Source organism: Oenanthe melanoleuca, chromosome 4 (genome assembly GCF_029582105.1).
Source record: "Oenanthe melanoleuca isolate GR-GAL-2019-014 chromosome 4, OMel1.0, whole genome shotgun sequence".
Taxonomy (NCBI): domain Eukaryota; kingdom Metazoa; phylum Chordata; class Aves; order Passeriformes; family Muscicapidae; genus Oenanthe; species Oenanthe melanoleuca.
In genome coordinates, this window is record NC_079337.1 from 14081641 (window position 1) to 14103194 (window position 21554).

The 21554-nt window shown below is 45.1% G+C and overlaps 1 protein-coding gene across 2 annotated transcripts in view; it reads right to left on the minus strand.

Annotated features, from left to right (window-relative positions):
* Positions 1–348: 348 nt before the first annotated feature.
* Positions 349–21554, minus strand: part of AFF1 (ALF transcription elongation factor 1) — a 67344-nt gene continuing 46138 nt past the window's right edge. Inside the window, exons 8-21 of one of the 2 annotated variants that reach the window (XM_056489540.1) lie at positions 18483–18537; positions 18317–18354; positions 16751–16913; positions 14582–15460; positions 12845–12942; positions 10779–11016; positions 9889–9980; positions 9254–9317; positions 8308–8444; positions 7999–8070; positions 7285–7378; positions 7146–7189; positions 6144–6388; positions 349–3505 (exon numbers count right to left, since the gene is read on the minus strand). In XM_056489540.1, coding sequence (XP_056345515.1) covers positions 3384–3505; positions 6144–6388; positions 7146–7189; positions 7285–7378; positions 7999–8070; positions 8308–8444; positions 9254–9317; positions 9889–9980; positions 10779–11016; positions 12845–12942; positions 14582–15460; positions 16751–16913; positions 18317–18354; positions 18483–18537 — 2341 coding nt within the window. In that variant the 3' untranslated portion in view covers positions 349–3383. Of the gene's footprint in view, positions 3506–6143; positions 6389–7145; positions 7190–7284; positions 7379–7998; positions 8071–8307; positions 8445–9253; positions 9318–9888; positions 9981–10778; positions 11017–12844; positions 12943–14581; positions 15461–16750; positions 16914–18310; positions 18355–18482; positions 18538–21554 lie in introns of both variants that reach the window. The other variant, XM_056489539.1, reaches the window with a different exon arrangement.

Sequence of the window (21554 nt, forward strand, 5' to 3'; positions counted from 1 at the left end):
GCCTGAAAGCAACCTGTGGGATGTTCCTGTCAGGGAGTGCTCAGAGCCAGGCTCTGCTGGCTTCAGCAGCTGGCCCAATACAGCCTTCCCTGCATCCAACTGGGAGGATGAACAGCCCCAAGTCACGATGCTCCTACCACTCTGAGCATCTACATTTGCACCACTTATGGTCATTAAAGAAAGGGCAAGGGGCGACAATCAGGGCAGCAAAGAGAACAAGAGACTTCTTGTACAGAAATTCATACCTAAACCTCATTCAGAAGGGAAACACTAAAGCCATTGAGAGAAAAGCTACGCTAGAATTTCTCTGCAAGAAGCTGAGAACACAAGGACTCTTGAAACACCTCATAACAAACATTCATTTATTGTTTATTTCCCCCATATGAATCAACCATCTCAGAAATTCCATCACACGCAGGGCAGAAAAAGGTTATGTACAAGAGGGACATACATCCCCAAAATAAGATGTACAGATTTATCGTGGAAACCAAGAGGGAGGGGAGAGGACAAAACCAAAAACAAGGACATTGCAGTCAGACTTTGACTTTCAGTTACAGAAGAGATCTCTATCTCCATGTAAGTGGGGTTTTCAACTATTAAATAAATGGCATCTTAAAAATAGAACATTTGACATTTTCAACACAGGTATTATTATTTCTTTTAAATAAATATTGCATGGAAATGATGCTGCTTTGCCACCATAGCTGCCTCCTTTCTTTCTGTGATTAAACAATCACCCCTGGTTTTCCTTGGATTTATGATTAGCTTCTTAATGGCAAATGTTATTTCCTCCACTGCTACGTTTTGATTTCTGTTTTTATTTATTTTTTGTTTGGTTTTTTTAAAAGGCCTGAATAGGCCCAGGTGAAAATGATGAGCTTCCTTCCTAAGCCTCTGCAGGCCTCTGACCTGGCTCAAGGTTGAAATATGATGGCTTTTCTTAAAATTTCCTATTATTTGAACAGTCTTTCTCTATGTCCTGAAACAGAACCTAGCTTCCTGCTGTGGAGCTTGGGAGTGATGCTGCCAAGATTGCTTTAGAACTGAGAACCCCCAAAGAGCTCCCACATGCCCGTGACACAAGCTGCCTGTGATGCTGTTTTCTGCAAAGCCCAGGGGAGTTTGTCCTGGGAATGGGAGCAGTCCTCACACAACCACTCCTGCACGCAGCAAGCACCTCTCCTGGCAGCAGGCAGGGACATGGATGCACACAGAAGGGAAGTACCAGGACACCCCTGTCCCTGCTGCCCTTTATGCTTTCCCCTATCACTCTGCTACAGTTCCTGCAGGCTCCCACTGTGGTTTCCAAGTTCAATAAAGCTTTTGTCTTTCCTCCTCCTTAGCTGGTGATCCTAGAAATTGCTTTGTCTGAAGACAAAGTCCAAAGGTGGCATCGATCCACCAGTCTGGGATCAAGTTCCAAAGTGCACATCAGCCTCCAGGCTGGCTGCCCATCCCCACACTTCCTGAGAACAAAACAGTTAATGCTGAGCCCTTCTCTGACCCTGCTTACTCTGAGCAGTCGCTGCTCCAGGGGGGAGGAGTGCAAGCAAAGCTTGAGAGGTAAAATGGAGAGGGGGGGCATGGATCTTCCTTCCACTTGTTAGGACAGCTCATCCCTGAAATGCTCTGAGGCTTTTAACAAAGTGAACATAAAAGGCCAATCCCTTCAAAGTGCAGAAAGGCCCAGCCATGATCCTGGTGGTCCTGCACTGCCAGGGAAGGTGACAGGACAGCTCCCCTGTGTTCGGGACCAGCACACTCCCATCACCTCCTCCCAGAACCCAGAGCCCAGGCTTCCCCATGGCAGGGGCCATTTCTACAGAAACTACTTTGGAAATGCAAACCTTTTGCTGATATTTATTTACTGTCCATTTTTATAAGCCTCAAACCCATGAACAGCTATTTTACAAAGGGGGCACTTCTGCACGTCTGCAGACCTGTTTCTCCCTAATTGTGAAATTATGTGGAAAAGTGAGACAATTCTTTCTCGTAAACACAGTTATTTTGGGATATCATCCTTCTCTCTACCAGTCCCACAGGTCTGTCAGAGAGAGGGGAGGGATGTGAGAGGGGACCAGCGGGCTAAGGCACACTATTACATATGAGGATGGCAGGATGCTGCTGTCACACCACAGGGAATCTTTGGGTAGAGAAGGGTGACTGTCACAGGCGTCATCTCACTGAATACACAAATGCCATGGGTGCTGCCTTCACTGATACTGTGAGAAGGAAAAGAATGCTTGGAAATAACTCATTATTCCCTTTCTTGTTCCCTTAGCAGGTTTCTAAGTCACTAGGCCCATCCTGTAGCATGGCTGAGAGAACACGAGCTGTCTCCCACAAGAAGACGACCCTACTTTGGTACAAATCCTGCTCTTAGATATTCACCAAGACCCTTAATGGTTGCAAGCAAATATCCAAATGCAAAATTTATCTTATGTTCCACATTCAGCCACTTCACCCACTCAGCCCTCCTTAACCAGAAGCAATTCCTTCCCATGGAAGCTCTTGGAACGATGTCCAAGCAATCACAGTGAACCAGTACAGTTTTCCCCACCCACTGAAATGACAAAAATCAGCCCAACAAAGAATCCTCATGGTGACATCTCTCAGCAGAGTGGCAGAGCTGTTCCAAACATACCACGCTGTTTTGCCACCCCAACTGTGTTTGGCTTGCAAGGCTAAAGCTGAGCCAGCCCCTCAGTAACACAGCTGGAGTGCCTGGGCCATGGATGTGCATGACAGCACAGCAAGGAGGACCAAAGCAGTGATGACTTGAAAAGGAAACTGGCAGCACTGAAGGCAGTGGCTTCCTCAGTAATGTCAGATGACAGAGGCTGGAAAGCAGGCAGAGCAGATCCTTTTGCTGCTTTTCCTGTAACATAATGCTGTTTGGTGCTTGATGAGGTTGCTACTTGCACTCTGAGGAACAGAGACACCAAAGATTGCATCTGTGCTTGCAAAAGCAACTCCTCTGGCATGCTGTCTGGGCACTCAACTGCTGCAGACCGTGGGATGTTGCATAACCACCTCTGGAGGCAGATTTCCTTCTTGTCAGCATCATGTGCAATTATTGTCCTGCTGGTTATTTGCAAAAGAAATGTTCATAGACCATCAACACATCGGGCCATTCAGACATTGCACTTCATCGTTTTAAAGGAAGGTGCCATCCTCCATCTCTTCTTTTTCAAGGTAGCAAAGTGCTACCCTAGAAAACACAGTTCAAGGGTTTTCCAGTGTAACCAGATAACTTCCAACTTTATTTAAAATATTTTCCCTTGCAGGTGCTTTGTATTGAACAATTAAAAAAAAAATTAAACTGTTTCTGAGGCTTCAAAAGTGCAAAAAAACTTCAAGGACTTAACCACCTGGAGAACCAGTTAAGGCATATTTGCTTCCAGTCTCAGCCACTGTAATCCCTGTCTGATGTAGTGTACCAGGTCTGTCAGGCTACTGGTCAGTGCCAGAGCACTCGTCGCTCTGCTGAGTTCAGCAAAAAACTCTGGGAAAAAAGGGAGAGAGAGAAAACATTTGGTTGGTTTCATGCACCAGGCACAGCTGACAGGTGAGGAGTGACAGCAGCAGCACACAGTCAGCTGGCCAGTCCTGTAAAACAGTGCTAGAGCAGAGAGCTCAGCAGTGTCACAGGGCTGGGAAGGGTGACAAGCACAGCAGGCAGTGCAGGCAACAGGAAAACACATCCACACACACTGAGCCACCTCCTCATGTCCTGACTTTAAAGGACACAGAGACTCCATGGTAGGGGGGCCAAAGTTTGGGTGTTTGCACCACAGTCCCTGCTTCATGCTTCCCCCAAATTCTAAACAGGCCAAATTTGAGTGTCTTCCTGAGCAGCACCCAGAAGCACACACATCTGTGGTCCCTTTCCTTCACCCACCCTCAAACCTTGCAGATATCAGGATTTCTCTATTTGTGTAGCTTGCCAGGCTATCCAGCTCTGATTTGGATCGCTTATAGCTGAGAATGTCAGGCAGATCTCACATTCCTCCCACCCCACCACCAACTCCAGGCATCCTGCTCCTCCTCCCACACAGGCTCTTCCAGCTCACCTGACCCTGCTGTGAGGGGTGGCAGGCTGCAAGCCCTGCTCTGTGCTGGCAATCCTCTGTGCAGGTCACCATGAGCTGTGGGAAATTCTCACACCTATTCCTTAGCAGTCACCTTTCCAAGATCTTCCTGCATGACCTGCCTTCCACTGACACAGGCCCAGCTCCTCCTTCTTCAGCTCAATCTTGTTGCTAAATACCTTTTCAGAAACTGGTCATTCTCAGCTCTCCTTTTTGACATCCAAAGACTGAAGCTAGAGGTGGAAAAATTCTGCTTGGCTGTGCAAGGAGTGCACAGTACCTTCTTTCTAACACTTGCCAATGCAGAAGCAGAGAACACATTCCCTCTGGTTTTCCTGCTTGTGTTTACAGAATCCATGCCCTCCATGGGGGATAGAAGGAATTCAAAGCCCCTGTCTGAGCAAACAGAAGATAACCTGATCTGTCAGCACAACATCATGTGAAAGGAGAGGGACTTCATGTCCATGCCTGCAGCCTCCTCCTTGCAGGGGGAGATCAGAGGCTGAAGACAGCCTGTTACAGCCTTGTGGTCCAAGTGCTGCTCTGAATTACAGTGAGGAGCTGGGATCTGTCAGTGGACCCTACAGAAGGCACTTCAGCTCTGCACCAGTGACTTGGGCAGCAGTTACAGCTCACTGCTTTGCAATAGCTTAGGACTTCCCTGCTTATAAAGATCTCGATAGCTAAAGGCTGCTGCTCTTTCTTCCTCTTCTTATGCCCTATGAATTGCATAAAATCAAGGATGTGGCCTTTTTTATTCACGTTGCCTTTTCACTCTTTGTACCTCGTTGTATATTACACTGATTATCAATAAAGTTCCAGTTCTGAAATGCTTCCAACTATCCTGAACAGTGACACCACCACCAAGCCTACGTGAGTATTTACTGATCTCTTGCACAGATTCACTCCCTATAGAGTATTTAGTACCCCATCACCATTCCCCTACATCAGGACCAGCCACACAGAGCACATTTTGGATTTAGTCTTGACTGATGCAAGGCTGTGCTCAGGCTGCCCTCCCACACATTTTCCTCCATGACTCACTCCTCTGGCTTATTAGCAGCATGCACTGCTTCTATGTGACAGTCTTCTATCAGCCTTTTGAGGACAGAATCAAAAATGCCACACATAACTGCTGCTGCAAGCACAGATTTGCTAAGAGGATAGCCAACAGCCAGTTTTTTATTCAAAGGTGACTTGGAAAGCCTTTTGGTTTCCAGCAACTGCCTCATTAGTGTGAGGATTTTTACAGCCTTACATCAATACAGCCAGGCACATTGTGCTTATTTTCTTTTGCAAGTTTGCCAACAGGTCATGGCAATGCATCTCTTCAGCCACACTGGCTCACAAAATTTTGTGCTGTATGGAAAATGACACTGCTGAGGCCATGTGGGATAGCAGGTCACAGACTAGACTGCACCCACCCTGTGCAGTGTATTTACCACTGCTTGCACCAAAGAACAATACAACATTTTTAACAACAAAACTGTAAAATAAAAAAAGAAAAGTTGCAGCAATTCTAGGAATTGCTGCTGGCAAATACTGGGCACGTGCCCAGCAAGGACTTAAATTCAAGGACTGCTCAGCTTCTCTGTTAGGCAGAGAAGCCAGCTTTACCATTTTCAAGACAAAATGACCTGGAAATTTGACAAAAACTGCAACACAAGGCTACAGGCCAAAATTATATTTTTAAACAAAGTGAACCAACTCAGAGCTCAGTGCCCCAAAGGGAAAGACAGAAAAAACCCAAACCCCTTACACTTCTTGAGTTATCACAAAGCAAGTTGGCTGGTTTCCTGCACTCAACACCCTCATCCCTTAGCTCTTGGACACTTGAGGATGCCAAGAAAACCTTTTAATGGGAACACTCATCAATATATCACCATCAAGTATCTCTCCCAATATACCTGGCATATATCTGGCAGACATATTCCACATATTTCATGCTTTGATCTTTAGGTATGGTGCTTGCTGCACTGGATGTCAGGATCGAAGCAAATACACCCTTAATCATGACACATGAGACAGAAAAGACAAAGGGCAAAAACTTACCTTTATTCTTTCTGGCTAGTGCATCAGCCTTTTCCCAAATTTCATATGCATGGAGGATATAGGAGGTGATGTTGACATAGGAAGAGGTGACATTGGAGATATGACAGGAGACAGTGACAGTCGGGCCAGTGCTGCTGCCAATGCTGCTGTGGCCAACGCCGTTGCTATCATTTGATCCCGGCTGAGAACTCACAGATCCAGCAGGAGAGGGTATTGGAGAGAGAGGAGAAGGCAAGCCTGTGCTTCTGCAGCAGAAAAGAAACACCACCATGAACATTCAGCTTCAGAGCTAAACAGCTTTCCACAAGGCTGCCTCATGCCAGGAGCTATCTGATGTCACCCAGGCCTGAGCATGGAGCAGACTGCTGAAAAGTGAGATGTGTTCAGCTACAGCACAAGCAATAGTATTTTGAGGGCAAGGCCAAGTTTTTGGAAGTGATTTAGAAGGACTCTACTCAACAAGAGAAAATGTGGGACCACACATTGAAAAGGGCCACCCATCCATCTTCCAAAATCTACACCTACTTGAGAAAGTCTTCACCAGATTACCCAAGTGTTTCCCCTAATGCCTTTCAAATCAGGCACACTGAAGCTCCCCTCCTGTGGAGGCTGGAGCTTCTGGCAGCTCCTCAGAGCAGCCAGGTCAGCCTACACACACGTATTTATAGACCCAGGGCAGCTAAATGTGGTCAGCCGGCCGCCTTCCAGACACAGCCTGGCTCATGACACCCCCACCACTCCAACCAGCCTAATTTTAGTCCCTGGTGTGACAGGGCTTGCACCACTGCTCTCAAGAGACCATTTACTTCTCAATGAATTACCCTGTGCAAGGTGGCCAAAAAATGTAACTGGAATCAGCACCACTGTCAAGGTCCAAACAACCTTCTCTCAACACAGATTTTGAAAGAGAACCTGGTAGTTGTCACATGAAATGACCACAGAACAGCTCTTACTCATTGTCATTGAAACACAGACACATGAAAACAAATTTTTAAATCTTACCTTGCAACACCTGGAGAAGGTGCTTGTATTACTCTGAAATTACTCTGCAGCGAGGAATAAAAGCCTAGTTAGTTTTGGATTGTTCAGCTGACATCAGTAACTCCCACAACCATCCAGCTTATTGATACCTGTGCCCTACCTTGAAGTGGTCATTCAGGAGTCTGGAATACCTCATAGCAGTGTCTTTTTTGTAGCCAAACATTGCCATGTGCAGAATGGACTGGCAGCGCATGCTGTGGACAGAAACACACCCGAGTGTCAGTGTTTGTGCCCAGCTCCCATCAGCCTTGTGGGATGGAGGCAGGCACAGCTCAGCTCTATAGAAGGCCAAGAAAGCTCAAAATTTCTCCTCCTTCTGATCATGATAAAAAAAAGACTTTGTGAAAAAAAAATCACAAGGGAAAAAAAGAAACAAGGAAGGGCCTCCTCTGGTCTTTCTTACAAACAGGTGCCAAGGCTCTCAGAGGTGCCAAAGGCTGAGTAAGCCCCCATCCAGAAGTGCCTCATCCATGTTCAACTACAGCTTCTGTTACACAGCTCAAACTTGGGCAGGCAAATCACATTCTTTCACCTTAGGTGAAAGCCCTTATGTGCTCTCAAGTTACCAGCAGATCAAATTTTAAAGCCTGTGCTTTCTACATGTGGTCCCTTGTGATCTCCCAGCTTACTTTAGAGGTGTTTCAATTAATTCTGGTTTTTGTACTGTGTTTTTTTCTGTTCCTTTATACTGTTTTTTTTTCTTGCATAACTCTAACTCCCATTTAACTCATTCCTTCACCCCTGGAAGCAATGGATCTTTGCCTCTATCAAGTTTCAAAGCAGTGCACAAAGGAACAGAGGCACAGTTACTCACCGTAACACGGCAAAGATTTTTCCATGTGAAGAGACTGAAGAGTCTGCAAATGGTTTCAAAGTCATGATAAATCTAGGGAAACAAAATAAACAGGACCTTGTCAGCCACCAGAGCACTCTGAAGCCCCACAGTTTATGAAAAAAACAAAGTGCATGCCATTATCTTAAAAACAGTTAGAAAGTCAGGAAACTGGCCCCAAGTTCTTAGTCCTGGTACAAGGAACTGGGTAATATCTTGAGCAGAGGACTGTATGTCAAAATGCCCTCCCCTCCAAACATGCCAAACTGTCACCCCCTGAAAGCCACTTACTTGATGAGAACTATGGTGTCACTGAATATGCTGTAAGCTGATTTTGGTTCCAGCACATCTGATTCCAAGGCAATCCCATATTCAATGAATAAAAGAGCAGCCTCCAGGTACTCAAAGGCCTTTCCAGTCTTGTCAGTCTATTGGGAAGAAAATTTGCGGTTTTTTACTAAGACCAAGCACACTTCTCTCAAGCATACTTGAATTCTCTTTTCTTCCTAGTTAGGCAGGATTTGAAGAAAAAGATTTCAGTCTGGCCTCTGGGTGAAAATTAAAGGGTTCTCAACAGAACCTTTAATGTCATCCCAGTCATCACCTTTGTGTGCTACATTTGTCTTTCTTTGCTCAATGGTTTCCTTGAGTAATTTATTATCTTCAACTTTTTTTTAGATACTGTTGTCTGGTCTTGGAGGCTTGCCTTCTGTGAGACACAGGGAGACTTCCCACTGCAGTATGCCCTCACTTCATTTTCAAAGGTAAACAGAAAGCAGCAAATGGACATTATCTGACTGAGATAATTATTTGCCATAATTAGAAAAGCAATATATTCACTTGTGCATGCTGTTAAACTGCACAGAGCAGAGAAAATCAGATCTGCCAAGGCCACTTCCATGTCTCAGTCACCAGCAAGTCAATAACTGCCAGGATCCTGACTTTTCTGACTTTTTAAACTGTCTTAAAACTGTTCCATCTAAGGATGCATTTATAGCTCTGCAAAGCTAACCCCTGACAATGCCAGTTCTGAATCCCATTCTCTAGACCTGTTTGCATCAAAGAGAAACATCTGAACATCTGGCAAACTAAGACAACATCCCAACACATGAGTGAACACACTCCATGTATGGAATATGGAAGTCATGGTGGCCAGTGAACCTCATTCCTACACACTCAGGTACCAGGGCTGAGTGCAGGAGCTGGTCAACATTCCCAGGACAGGGTCAAGACTTACCATTGCATCAGCTTTGTGCTTCAGCCTCTGGGCCTGTTCAATGTAATATTCCTTTGAATGCTGCCTGAATTAAGGATAGAGAGAAAAAACAGATGAAAAAGGGTAGGATAATTATCAGTTTTGCTTTCTTATCTAGAGGGTGATATGGGTTGGTTGATTTCTTTAAAAACTTATGTTGGACTAATACAGAAAATTTACATTTAGAAATAAAACACCAGAGGTTGGGCTTCTACGGGAATAAATTATTTTCCTCATTCCCATGGAAAGACATCATCTATCATTCCTCAAGTACAGACCCATAAACACATTTTAATTGAAACAAAGTAAATTTGGCAGCAACCACACACTTATCTGAGACCAAAACTTTCATTCAAGCTATCTGCTTACAAGAGAGATGTAATTTCCAGAGTGACTTCCCTCAAACCAAAACTGCTGTAAAACTTTGCTTTCTTGTGAACCTTTACTTTGTGATGGGTAGGCATGAGAAGGCAGTACAAGGCAAGTCTCATACATCTCTCCCCCTCTTTCCTCCCAAAGAAGTGCTCAGGAAATGGCAGAAGCCAGGGTGGCCTCATGGCCAGCCTTGCTTCATGTCTTCAGAAAGTAAAGATGAGAGGTATCAAACAAAAACTTACTTTTCAAACTTGAGCAGAGGTCTCCTTGGCTTAGAGGTACCATTTGGCAAAGAAGGCACTGAGAAAGGCTTTGTGACATCACCTGCAGATCCCTGAAAAAAGACAGAGATAAAGCTGGTTAGAGAGATATGCCTAAACCAACTCCAAAGTCTGGCTTTCCTAAATTTCAAGTGAAAATGTTTATCTCTTCTAAGCATACTCTATTCTCCAGGCTCTTTTCCCCAGCAAACTCTGCTTGCTGCTCACCTGACTGCTTGTCATGCCTAACACCATTCAAACTTGTCCCAAGCTCAGAGAAATTCAGCAGCAGGTTTCCTTCACAATGACTAAGAGAGCAGTGAGGCTGCAAGCAGCACAGTTTTCATGTCCTCTAGCCAAGGCAGAATGGTAAGATCTATTCACTTATTTCCACCTTAATCATACAACAATTGCTGATTCCCCATTACTAACTACAAGGAAAAGGAAAAAGCAAGCAGCTAGAGCCAGCTAATACAGTGTCCACAGTCTGGCTTAACACACACAGAGCAACATCCCAGATCACACACCCTGAGCCTCCAGCAAACAGCCACATAATCAAATTTTGTAACCCAGAAATGCAAAGAACCAGCTGCAAGGATCATTAACCATTTTGTAAAAAAGCTGTAAAAGCTTATACCTGGGTTGTAGTCAATGCCACAGGTTGCTTGTTTTCTTATTTTTAAGCTATTCCCTATTTCTTTTTATAAGCACACTTATTTTTACACCAGTACATCAATACTGTATTTGCAATTGCCTATCATCTGAAATGTTGATTAGCATAAACATAATTCTCATGCCTTTGGTGTTTACAGAGTATGTTTCTGAGAGAACCACATAGCACCCACATCCCACCAGTTATTCTGGATACCTACTTTGATGCCCTTTGACAGTTCTGTATGATTTCCCTCCACTTTCCTGTGCTTGGCAAACGAAGGATCCTTGTGGTTGCTCTTGTTCCTGGCAGGGTTATCCATGGCAGGCAGCTCAGTCTCATTTCTGGGTCTCTTTTGGGTCATCTTGGCTGACTTTGGTGCAGGTTGTGCAGCAGACACAGCTGGCAGTGGTGGGAGCACATCTTTCTTTTGGGCTTCAGATGAAGCTTTTGATGCTCTAGAGATAGGAAGCAAATTCATAAATACAATGTACATACAATGTAGGGATTTTTTACAAATTAATTACATCATGTGCCAATTCTGCTTAAACTCCTCTGGAAGTGTGAGATGACTTGTTAATACAAAGAATTCAACAAAAGCAAAACAAAACTTTAGGGGCTTCATTGTGCTTTAGACAGCAAACCTTCACCTACTATCAACATACAAGCAAGTTGCTTTTCAAGTAAGTAGGAATAAGCCTCAGAACTTGTCCCTGGACCAAACACTTGTAGCCAGAAGACTGCAAAAAAAGCATGCCTCCAATACAGTCCCTTCTCACTCAGAGAGGGAGGTGATTCCAGTGACTAAAATCCCTGGGACAGATCACCCAACAAGGCAAATGAACTGCAGTACTGCCTGCCTCATCCCCTTTCAGTAGATCATATTTTCTGTGGTCAGAGGTACTCACCCTGACACTTGATCCTGTATGTGCTTTGACAGAGTTAAACTGAGTTCCTCCTTTAAGACTTGCCAGATTAACTAGACAACACTCACAAAGTTAAGAGAGACTTAAAATGCTATGCTTTTAAATGGCAGAGATTATCACATTAGATTTCTGATCATCTGAAGTTAGATGACCAGGGAAATCTGGCAGCTCTAAGTAGCACCAAATAGTTCTAAACTTTGTTTTACCACTGCTCATTTACATTTTTTTATTCAGGTTCCCAAAGGTTCTGAGAAAACACTAATCAGGGAACCCCAGCTCGTGGACATCAGCAACATCAGAAGAGGAGGAAATGAAGTTTAAACCTTCAAGAAGAGGAGACTGAGGTGTGAGGGTGCACATCCTGCCTCATTCTGTTAAGCATAGGACAATCCTCTCCCCTCTTTCACCACACACTTTTCCCATGGTTTGTCCCCTAGTCACATCACACAAGTACTCCCAAGCTTCTCCACCTTAGCACAGCTGATGCTCCACAGAGCACAGAACCATCGCCTGACGTGCCCAAGTGCACTCTCTCCCCAAAAATGCATCCTATCCTTCCCACTCCAAAAGCCAGAACATGACTAAAATAGGTGCTCATTTTCACTGAGAAAGAAGGAGGAATAAGCCCCAGAATTGAAGCTCTTGCAATACTATCACAATCCAAATATTCCTTCACCCAACTAAATGTTAGCCCAAATTCCTCAGTGCTTCCAGAGTGCATCAGTGTTTTCCCTTCAGAAAAGCAGTTTACTCCTATTCTCAGGACACAAATCTCAACACTACATACCAACCAAGCCAACACCTCAAATTCAAGCCACAAGCAAGCAGGAATCAAATGCAGTAGCCCATGACTGAGGCATGAGTCTCTCCTCTCGGAACATTGCCCAGTTGGAAACACGCTCTTGGAAGCACTCACTCAGGCAAAGGCCTTGCCAGAATGCTGGCAGTGCTCTGGCATGCCAATTACAGGGGAAACTCCAGCAGAGCTACCAGCAGCACTGAAATGCTGCACAGGGAAAAGGAGGAATTCCTGGTCACAAAGGCCACCTGAAATTCCAGACAGTCAGGACTCAAAAGCACATTGGTTTTGTGTCCATTGGGTCACTTAGGAAAACAGGACAAAGACAACAGGATGACTTTAGTGGAGATGGGAAATGCTCACAGCCCTTACCCACCCACACTTACAGAGCTGCTTTCTGACTGGTTGATTCCAGAATGTAAAGACAAATCTGCTATAGATTAGGTTTCAGAAGGAATATGTTAGAAGCAATCTCATGAGCGTAAGGACAGGAGATACAGTTCCTTGGTCTAAGCTGTTTAGGAAAGACTTGGATTTATATAACCTTCACTGTATACTCACTTCAGTTTACTGGAGTCTTTGTTGGATGAAGACTGCAATGATTTTGTTTCTTTTTCTGATTTCATTTTCTTCCTATCAGTCTCCTCCTTCTCTCCCCTCTAATAGGAAGGAAAAAAAAAAAAAGGAAAAATAAAATCATGTAGGTTTTCAAAATTCACATAAAATACAGACCAACACAGCTAAGTTTGATTGAGTCTGGTTAAAAAAAGAAGAAAAAATACCTTATTGGAACCAACTTATTACAAATCCACAGCACAAAAGACACAGATTGCAAGCTCATTGACAAGTAACCTAAAATGACATTTTACCTAATTTTGCTTGGATAGATTAATTTCTTTGTAGTGGCAGGAATGGAACTGCTAAACCTGTTGCTGCTACCAGTAAACAAAAGCAAGGCACTTGCATGTGAGTTAGGTCACATAGATACTCCAGATGTGAAGGGAGTTTGGTTTTTATCCCCAAAATGCTGATATAGTTGAAATTTTAAAGGACTTGGTAATCTGGATACCCCAGAGCTGGATGCAGCACTGCAGGTGGGGTCTCACCAGAGAGGAGCAGAGGGGCAGAATCCCCTCCCTCAGCCTCCTGACCACACATCTTTGGATGCAGCCCAGGACACCTTTGGCTTTCTGGGCTGCAAGCACACACTGGTAGGTCATGTCAGCCTCCCATCCAGCAGAACCTCCAGGTCCTTCTCCCCTGGCATGCTCTCAGTGAGTTCTTCTCCCAGGCTGTACTCACGTCTGGGACACAGCCAGCTTTGTGCTGCTGTGACACAGTCTGCCTCTGGCAGGGTGCTCAGGACAGGGCTCCAGCACTGAGATCACATCCTTACACTGTTTTTCAGGCTCCACACAGCCACAAAAGATGTCTGACAGCTGTATCTGACCCAGCTGGCTGCCGTGAGGCCCCAAGGGTACTGATGCACTGACAGAACTGACAGTGAGGCTCTGAGGGGGCCTTCCCTGCAGTCAGGCACTGAAATTGCAAGGGAAGACATGTCTAACATCAAATAGCTCCTCTCCTGTGTCTCTTACACAAAAGGAAAAAATGTGACATTGAGTGCTGTTTCCCTTTCTCCCACTGCTCTGCAAGAGCAGGAATTTCTGGGGTCTCCTAAGTTTCTTCAACATTTTCCTGCTCTTCTCAATTCTCCCTCACATGTACAGGAAATTCATAAAATGGCAAAACTAAATGAAACTCAAACCCAGTGCTGAGCCACCTGCTCTGTGAGTAGGACCAAAAACGGAGTCAGGGACTGAAATATCCTGAGGGAATACCCAATCCCCACAAGGCCTGCAGCCAACTCTTTGTGCTGCTGACCCAGCTGGCTGGAGGTATATTCATAGTCCCCTTTAGGAGTCAGCTTTTCAAAGAACACGTGTGAGCAATAATCACCTAAGTTAAATAAAGGGCTGTCTTGTAATTCTAGGGAAAGTGACTGTTACAACTGGTTTTATTGTCTGAGAAAACCAGGATTGCAAGAAAACAGAGCAAAAATATATTCTAAAATACCCCAGCATGTTAAACAGCTTACAGGGCTTTTCATTTGCTCAGGAGGGGATTTGTGACCAACAAGAAACATCTGCAGACAGTTTTGATTCACATTCCCTTTGATAATAGCTTTATAGAAGGATAATGGCTGTACTTCCAACCTATAAAGTTGGGAAGTCCACACAGGTTTTTCAAACAACACATTGGTTATTCTACAAACCCATCTCCCACTCCACCTCTCACCTTCTTTTTTCCAAGGGACTCCTCAGGAGTGTCCATGGCTTTCCTCTTCAAGTCCTGCTTCCTCACACCAGGAAGGTCCTTAGTCTCTGCTTTCCTCTGGTGCCCATTTTTCCTGGGGGGCTGAGGGACTTTTTCCAGGTGACAGAGATCTATTTTCACCACGAGGTGCTCACGGGCTGGGGGATCCCTCACTGGTGAGAGCAACTTCTCCCTGAGAGGCAAGGGCAGCTTCTCCTTGGGCAAATCCTGAGGCCTGTGGCTGCTGGTCCTGATGGGGGTTGTGGCCTGGCCCGGAGGAAGGGGACTGAGAGCATCACGTGCCTGGCCATCTCCCATGAGCCTGGTGCTCAAGAAGGGTTTGGCATTGGCCTGGTGGGAGCCCTTGTCCTTTTTTTTCTCAGAGGGCTCTTGAAGTCCTGGTTTCATGTCTTTTCTGTCACTGGATTTTGTCTTCACTGCTTTTTTGACTTTTGGCTTGTCCCTGAGAGCCTGGTCAGTGCCCTCTGAAGGACCAGGCTCGCTCTCCACCTTGAGGCCTCTCCTGGGCCCCTGGTGCAGCAGGGGCTTGCTGGGCCCTTTGATCCCCACGGTGTGCCGGGGCAAGGGCTCCCCGGCGCGCGCGGGAGGCTTCTGGCAGCTGCGTTTGGTCGGGAGAGGAGCCTCCTGAGGAGCCCTGGCCACTTGGCTCCTGTGGGGAGGCTCCCTGAGCTCAGTGTGCTGCTGGGAGGAATGGCTGCTGATGCCCCTCTCCTGCCTCTTGCCCTCCTCACGCCCATCCCCACGGGCAATGTCGCTGAGGCTCTCTGTTGGCACTGCTGGGGGGTTCACCTTGGTCAGCCAGTTGTCCAGCTGCCACTTATTTGAAGTTGGTGCCTCGGGCTGCAGACAAAAAGAGAAAGGGAGGAGTCAAAACTGATGCCTTTATGGGCTGTTTCCATCCTAGCACAGCTTACCAGAGCCTAGGGACTGCTGTCTAGAGGTCTCAAAGTGTTTGCTTTTGCCTGTGAAGAACTGACTATAAACAAACCATGTGCACTAACTTGCTCCAGAGCATCATGGATGAATAGTTGGCTGAATAAAAAAAGGACAGAAGGGTCAATGGCAAGTAGCTAGGACTTCATTAGTATTTTCAGGACAAACCAGGCAGAATTTATTAAAAGAGGAGAAGCACATCATCTTCCTTCAAAGACAGCATATTGCAGTGGGCAAAGTCTGTAACTGAACTGCTGGAGGGCAGAGTATTAGAGTGAGCTGGAAAGACAGGCTGTCTCAGAGCTTGTTTTTGGCTTCTCCCTGTTCATGCGCTTCTAAGGTGAAAAGAAAGAGAGCTAGAGCTGAGGCAGGGGAGGAAAAATAAATTACAAGGGTTTTGTAAGAGTACCTCAAAAGTGCCAGTAGATTGTTTTGCATCAGCTGTGGTCTGAAGACACAGCCACATACTTCCCAGTGGCCTGAGAACATTTTGCAAGCTGGAAGAACTGTTTGAAAGCATCGGACATGAGCACTTCTGCAGCAGATTTGTTAAAAAACGCTTGGTCTCACAATTATGAAAGCTTAAGGCACCAAGCTCTGTTTGTCTGCTTTCCCCAAAAAAAGCCTCAGAAATACCAGTGCAGCAGTATCCAAGCCAAATTCAACAGCAGCAATACTAAGCATATTCCAGCCCTTCCTGCAGGTCTGATCCCTTCAGCTGCAACCTGGGAGAAGCTGAACCTGTCACTCAGGCAGAGAAGCTGCCAGGAGGCAGCAGCTCCTCTTAAATTACCAGGAAAATGGTCTCACCCTGACACTGCCCATGAAGGCAGAAATCCTGCACAGGCAGAGGTGGGCCCCACACAGCCCGGCTGTGCTTCCCATCTGTGCCTTCCCTTGTCTCCTAAGTGAAGGCACTGATTTCTGCAGGAGGGCTAGACAACTGTGCCAAAGGACATGGGGGAACACTTCCAGGTTGGGCATCTGAAACTTTAATTAGGTTGGTACTAAGGGTGACTAAGGTTGACAAACTCTGGAAGGGAAGCAAAGGGCAAGAAAAGTCGAGTGATGCAGCAAAGATGTCAAAGGGACACCTGAACAATGGCAGTGTTTCAGGTCTCCTGCCCTGACTGCATTGAGACAGCAGAGTGAGGCAAGGGGCTGTGTAAGCAGCCTCTGCCTTTCATTTGCATTCACCTCAGGTGCTGGTGCTCTTGGAGGGTCGTTTGCTTCACTGTCACTCGAGGAGTGGCTCTCTGTCTCCGAGTCTGAGGAGCTGTCTGAGTCACTGGTGCTCCCTGACTCCGAGCTGCTGGAATGTGCTGATGCCACCACACTCTTGGGCTGGGACTGTAAGGAACTGCAAGGCCACCATGAGATAAAATTAGAAAGTAGCATGGCTGAAGGTTACTCACTTATTATATTGACAGGGCAGTACTCAAAAATAACTGAAACCCCATGTTTTGGCACTGAGATGAGAGGGGAGAAGGACAGAGAAATACACTGGTACCAGAATACAAAATTGCTGGAAATAACAAAACCTTTAACTCCAACCCAGTCAAATATGTAGGCAGGACACCACTGCTACAACGTGGAGCTGCATTTTGCCTACCAAAGTTTAAAAAGCACTGGAACTGCTCAGCACTTTTCTGAAAATCCCACCTCTCAAAATACAAACTTCTAATAAAAGTGAACAAGGCAGGAACATATATTTCAGGATGGTTTCTGTTTTTTCTGTTCTCCCCCTTAAGTTTTCCCTTCATCTGTATCACTTGCTCATGCTGCTGTACCCACTTCATTAATACCACATCAGGCAGCAGCATTTCTTGCAACACCATGCCCTAACAAAAAGTGATCTTCTCCACGCTGACAATGGAGTGGATGGAATCAAGGAAGAGCTATCCCTTTTATGCACAGTGTTTTTCTTTTAAAACAGGCTTGCAAAATTAAAATGTAGGTATTTTATTTTATTTTTTCTACTTTGCTTTCCTACATCAGTGTCAACACACTTGTATGAGTTGCAGGCAAGCTCCTTGCTGATCCAAGACTGATATCTTAAGATCACTCCTATTTTAAGAGTTTGCAGAGTCACACATCATGCCAGGTATTGGTGTGCTCCTCTGCAAGTCTGACTTTGTAGACCACTCTTGAGCTTTAAGAATATGCATATGAAGCAAAAAAATCTACATCAGTGCTCTCCTATAGGAAACATTTTGAGCTTTTCTATCTTTCTTCCTCAAATGCTGGCATGTGGCTGTTCAATCTACCTTGAATATTGTTTCTGACTAACAATTCTTGGCAGGAACTGCTTAGAATCAGCTTCCTTATCAAGAGGAGCTGAAACAACCTCAATGAGTCTTTCTAACCCTTTCCTGTTCTTTACCCACTTGGCTGTTTTGGGCTTCCTTCTGAGCTAAAACTGGACTCACACCTCACCCATTGCCCCTACAGCTGAAAATCCCATTAGCTGCAGTGTGATCTATAGAGACTGGTGGAGGAAAGGAAGAGAAGAGAAAGGAGCAGTTGAGGAAATACAGTTCTGGTTCATAGGCAAAATCCAGCATGCCTTCATTATTCATTTCTAATTGAAGCTTTCCAGAAAACCCCACATAACTAAAGCTGACTTTCAAGAGCAGCCAGAAACCAAAGTCTTGTAGTTACAAGAGAAACCAGGAACCCTTACTCTCCTACCCCACATATAAAAAAGCAGTTTTGTTTTTGTCCTTATGTGGTCTAGCTAGAAGTTTGGGAACAAACCTGTACCTTGGAGGAGCAAGTGAAGAAGGTGACTTTTCAACAACCTGTTTTGTTCACAAAGACAAAGAGGAGAGGGGGAGGAAAGGTTAGCTCAGAACTCAGAACAATGCAACAAGTGGTGATGTTTAAAGGGAAGTCTGTGTGCCTAGAGTATAAAACATCTAAAACCGACTTGATCGTCACCACTCTCTTCACTATCACTGAGCTGCAGGTCGTCCTGGAGCATTCTGAAAGACAACCAGAAGATACATATCAGCCAAGGCAGACACATTTTGAAACAGCAGGCACTGATAACGATTTAGTTTGTACTTGCTAAAACAAACCAACCGCCCCCATCCTTTCTGAACATCTGGCATGCTCAATCTACTAAACCCTGTCATTACCTGAAATGAATGGTTAAAATGTTTTACTTTTTTTTACTGGTACAGCAAGAGACTCTCATGCTGTCAGCCTGTACTGGCTCCCCAAGGGACTAAAAGCATCAGGAGCACCAGGAGCTGTGCATGTTCACACACTCTGCTCTCAGGGGCTGTGAATGTTTCTTCTGTCCCAGGGGTTCTCGTTCTGCTGCTCAAGTCTCCTATCAAACATATGCAAGTCAATGCCAAGGTCAAGCCTCTCTCCCATCTCTTCTCTACTCAGTGAACTCTATGCTCCTGCACATCTCAGCAGTACTGTTGAGCAGTTCAGGTACTCAGAGGAGTTTACAAGTGGGGAAGCACAAGCTCTGTTTCACTATTGCTAGAGAAGAGAGCAGGCTGCCCACAAACATTTCCAAAAGCATCATTTAGTCCTGTGCCTGCAGGTGGAAACCACTGTTTGCAATTTCAATATATTACCAAGGTTCTTAAAAGGCTGGAAGGTAAGGAGAGGGAACCAAAGCTCTCCCAGATTGTTATCCCCAGCTCTGGCAATTGTGCAGGCATCCCAAAGGAGTTTAAAAAAGGCAGGTAAAACTTGGCTATTCAAAAGTATATTCAAACCTTGAAACTAGCTGGCAATTGACTCCTCAACCCAGAGGATTATTCAAGTGTCCTTCCAAAAGTGGAATCAAAAGCTTGAGAGCTGAGACAGGAATTTTAATCAATCAGCTCAAAACTGCTTATTTCAACCTCATTCAAATCAAGGGCTGTGAGATATTTTTCTTATGGCCAAAAAAGAAAAATAGGACTCTGACCCCTCCTGACAACATGTTTTATCACAAGAAAACAACTATAAATGATCTCCAGTGAACCACATCATCCTGGAAAAAGGGAGAGAAAGCTGGAAAAAGTTGTTGCTTTCTTTGTTCAGGCATTTTGACTGCCATTCTCCTGTGCTCTACCCTCCACTGCCTCATTTCCTCACACACCTTCTCACTGGAAATCACCTCTTGCCTCTTCATTTTGAGTAAACACTGAAGGGAAGCATTATGAGACACCACCTTGGAAAGGGAGAGCCCCAAATTTCCTACAGAAGGCAAACAGCCCACAGCAATCCTGCACGAGCCAGCTCTGCTTGTGGGCCAGAGCCCAAGCTCACTGCCAGACAGACGAGGCACAGACATGAAAAAAGAACAGTGACAGTACAGGCACTCTCCACATTTCTAGGTAGTTTGGCTAAGCATCTACTAGTATCTCAATGAATCCTCTTTATTTTCCTTTACAACTCCTAAGTGGAAGGAATCCTTCAAATCTAGTAGTGAAGAAACTTTCAGGGATGCTAAAACAGGATGCAGAAACGTTTTAAGATTGGTTTTGGGGTGGCTTTTTTTATGGTTGGTTGGTTTTGTTCTGCTTTAAGAATTGTGGACTTATTTCCTTTACAGGTGAGAGGATAATCACAGAATCAGAATGGTTTGGGTTAGAAGAGACCTTAGAGATCATTTAGTTTCAAACTCCTGCTGGGGACAGGGACATGCAAAGACACTACCTAGATCTCTTTAAATCTGATTAAACTGTAATAAAAAGGACTACCTTTCCCACCTGAGCTGCAGGTAAATAAAATGCATAAAAGAATACTGCAACTACTTATGCTCTATTTGGGATCAAGGAAGAGCAAAACTTCAAGTCATACTTCTGCAAAGGTAGACAAAGACATCTCCCCCAAAACAAGGTTTTGACAAATTGTTAAATAGCCTAATTAAAGAAAATAAATCTGCCTTAACAATTTTAATGCTCCAGTTAACTCAGGAATTAATAGATGCCAAGGTTTCATTTGCAGGACCTGTTCGCCTGCAGCTTATATACACATCATTAATCTCCCTAAAGCCACTTAAAAAGAGTTCTTTCAGTGAGAGAAGCAGCACTAAAATTATTATCACTTGCCAAACAACCTCACTGAAAGCACAGGCTGGTCCCTCTCTGCTAGCCAGGTTAAAGATGCATCACCAAGAATGAGCTGGCATCTCCCCTTTTACAAAAAGGGCTGCTTCCATTCCAGCACTGCCAGGTGCAAACTTCAGGGCTGCATTCAAGAATGAAATCCATCTGGGAAATCCCTGCACGCTCTGAAAAGCTGAATGCTTAATTTGGGCACACAGATGCCCTGGGATTTCATCTTCTAATTAAGCAGCACAATCACTGTTTGTTTTCAGCCAGCTACACTTTGCAACAGAAGCTACTGCAGGCAGCTGAATTTTCAGACAGTCACGTGTGCTTTGAACAGCACAGAAAGCCAGGCCTGTTGTGCCAGAGAAAACAAACACAAAAAAGAAGGGATGCATTGCTTCAAGGGAAAGATGTAGAGGAAGTCCTGGGGCAAACTTCACTTGGACAAAACCCAGGCCACCCTGTTCCTCCTGCTCCCACTGCCTTTGCTGACCATGGGCTCACACACCCCTTCCAGATGAGCTCTGGCTCTGAAGTACCCATCAAGGATGCTGAGCACAGGGGATCATGGCTAAGGACAGAGCTCCACACCATGCCAACTCTACAATTCTGGCCCTGTGGGCTAAGGAAGTAGTCCAATTCTAGTCCGCAGGAAAAGTCTCTTTTCTCTCTGCTGCCTGGAAAACTGACTAAAGGGGCTAAAGGGATTTTTACAAGAAGCTGACAACTGAAATAATGACAATGGGCATGGGGTAGCTGGGGAGGAAGGCACAGCCTGGAGCAGTTGGAACTACTAGTTTTAGTAGTGCAGTGAAAATTTCCAGACATCATTGAGGAGGAGCAAACTGGAGTGGATGAAAGTGAAGCAAAATAAGGAAGAGATTAAGTGACTATCTGACTGCTCAGCAATACACTATCCCATGCTTCCAGTGAAG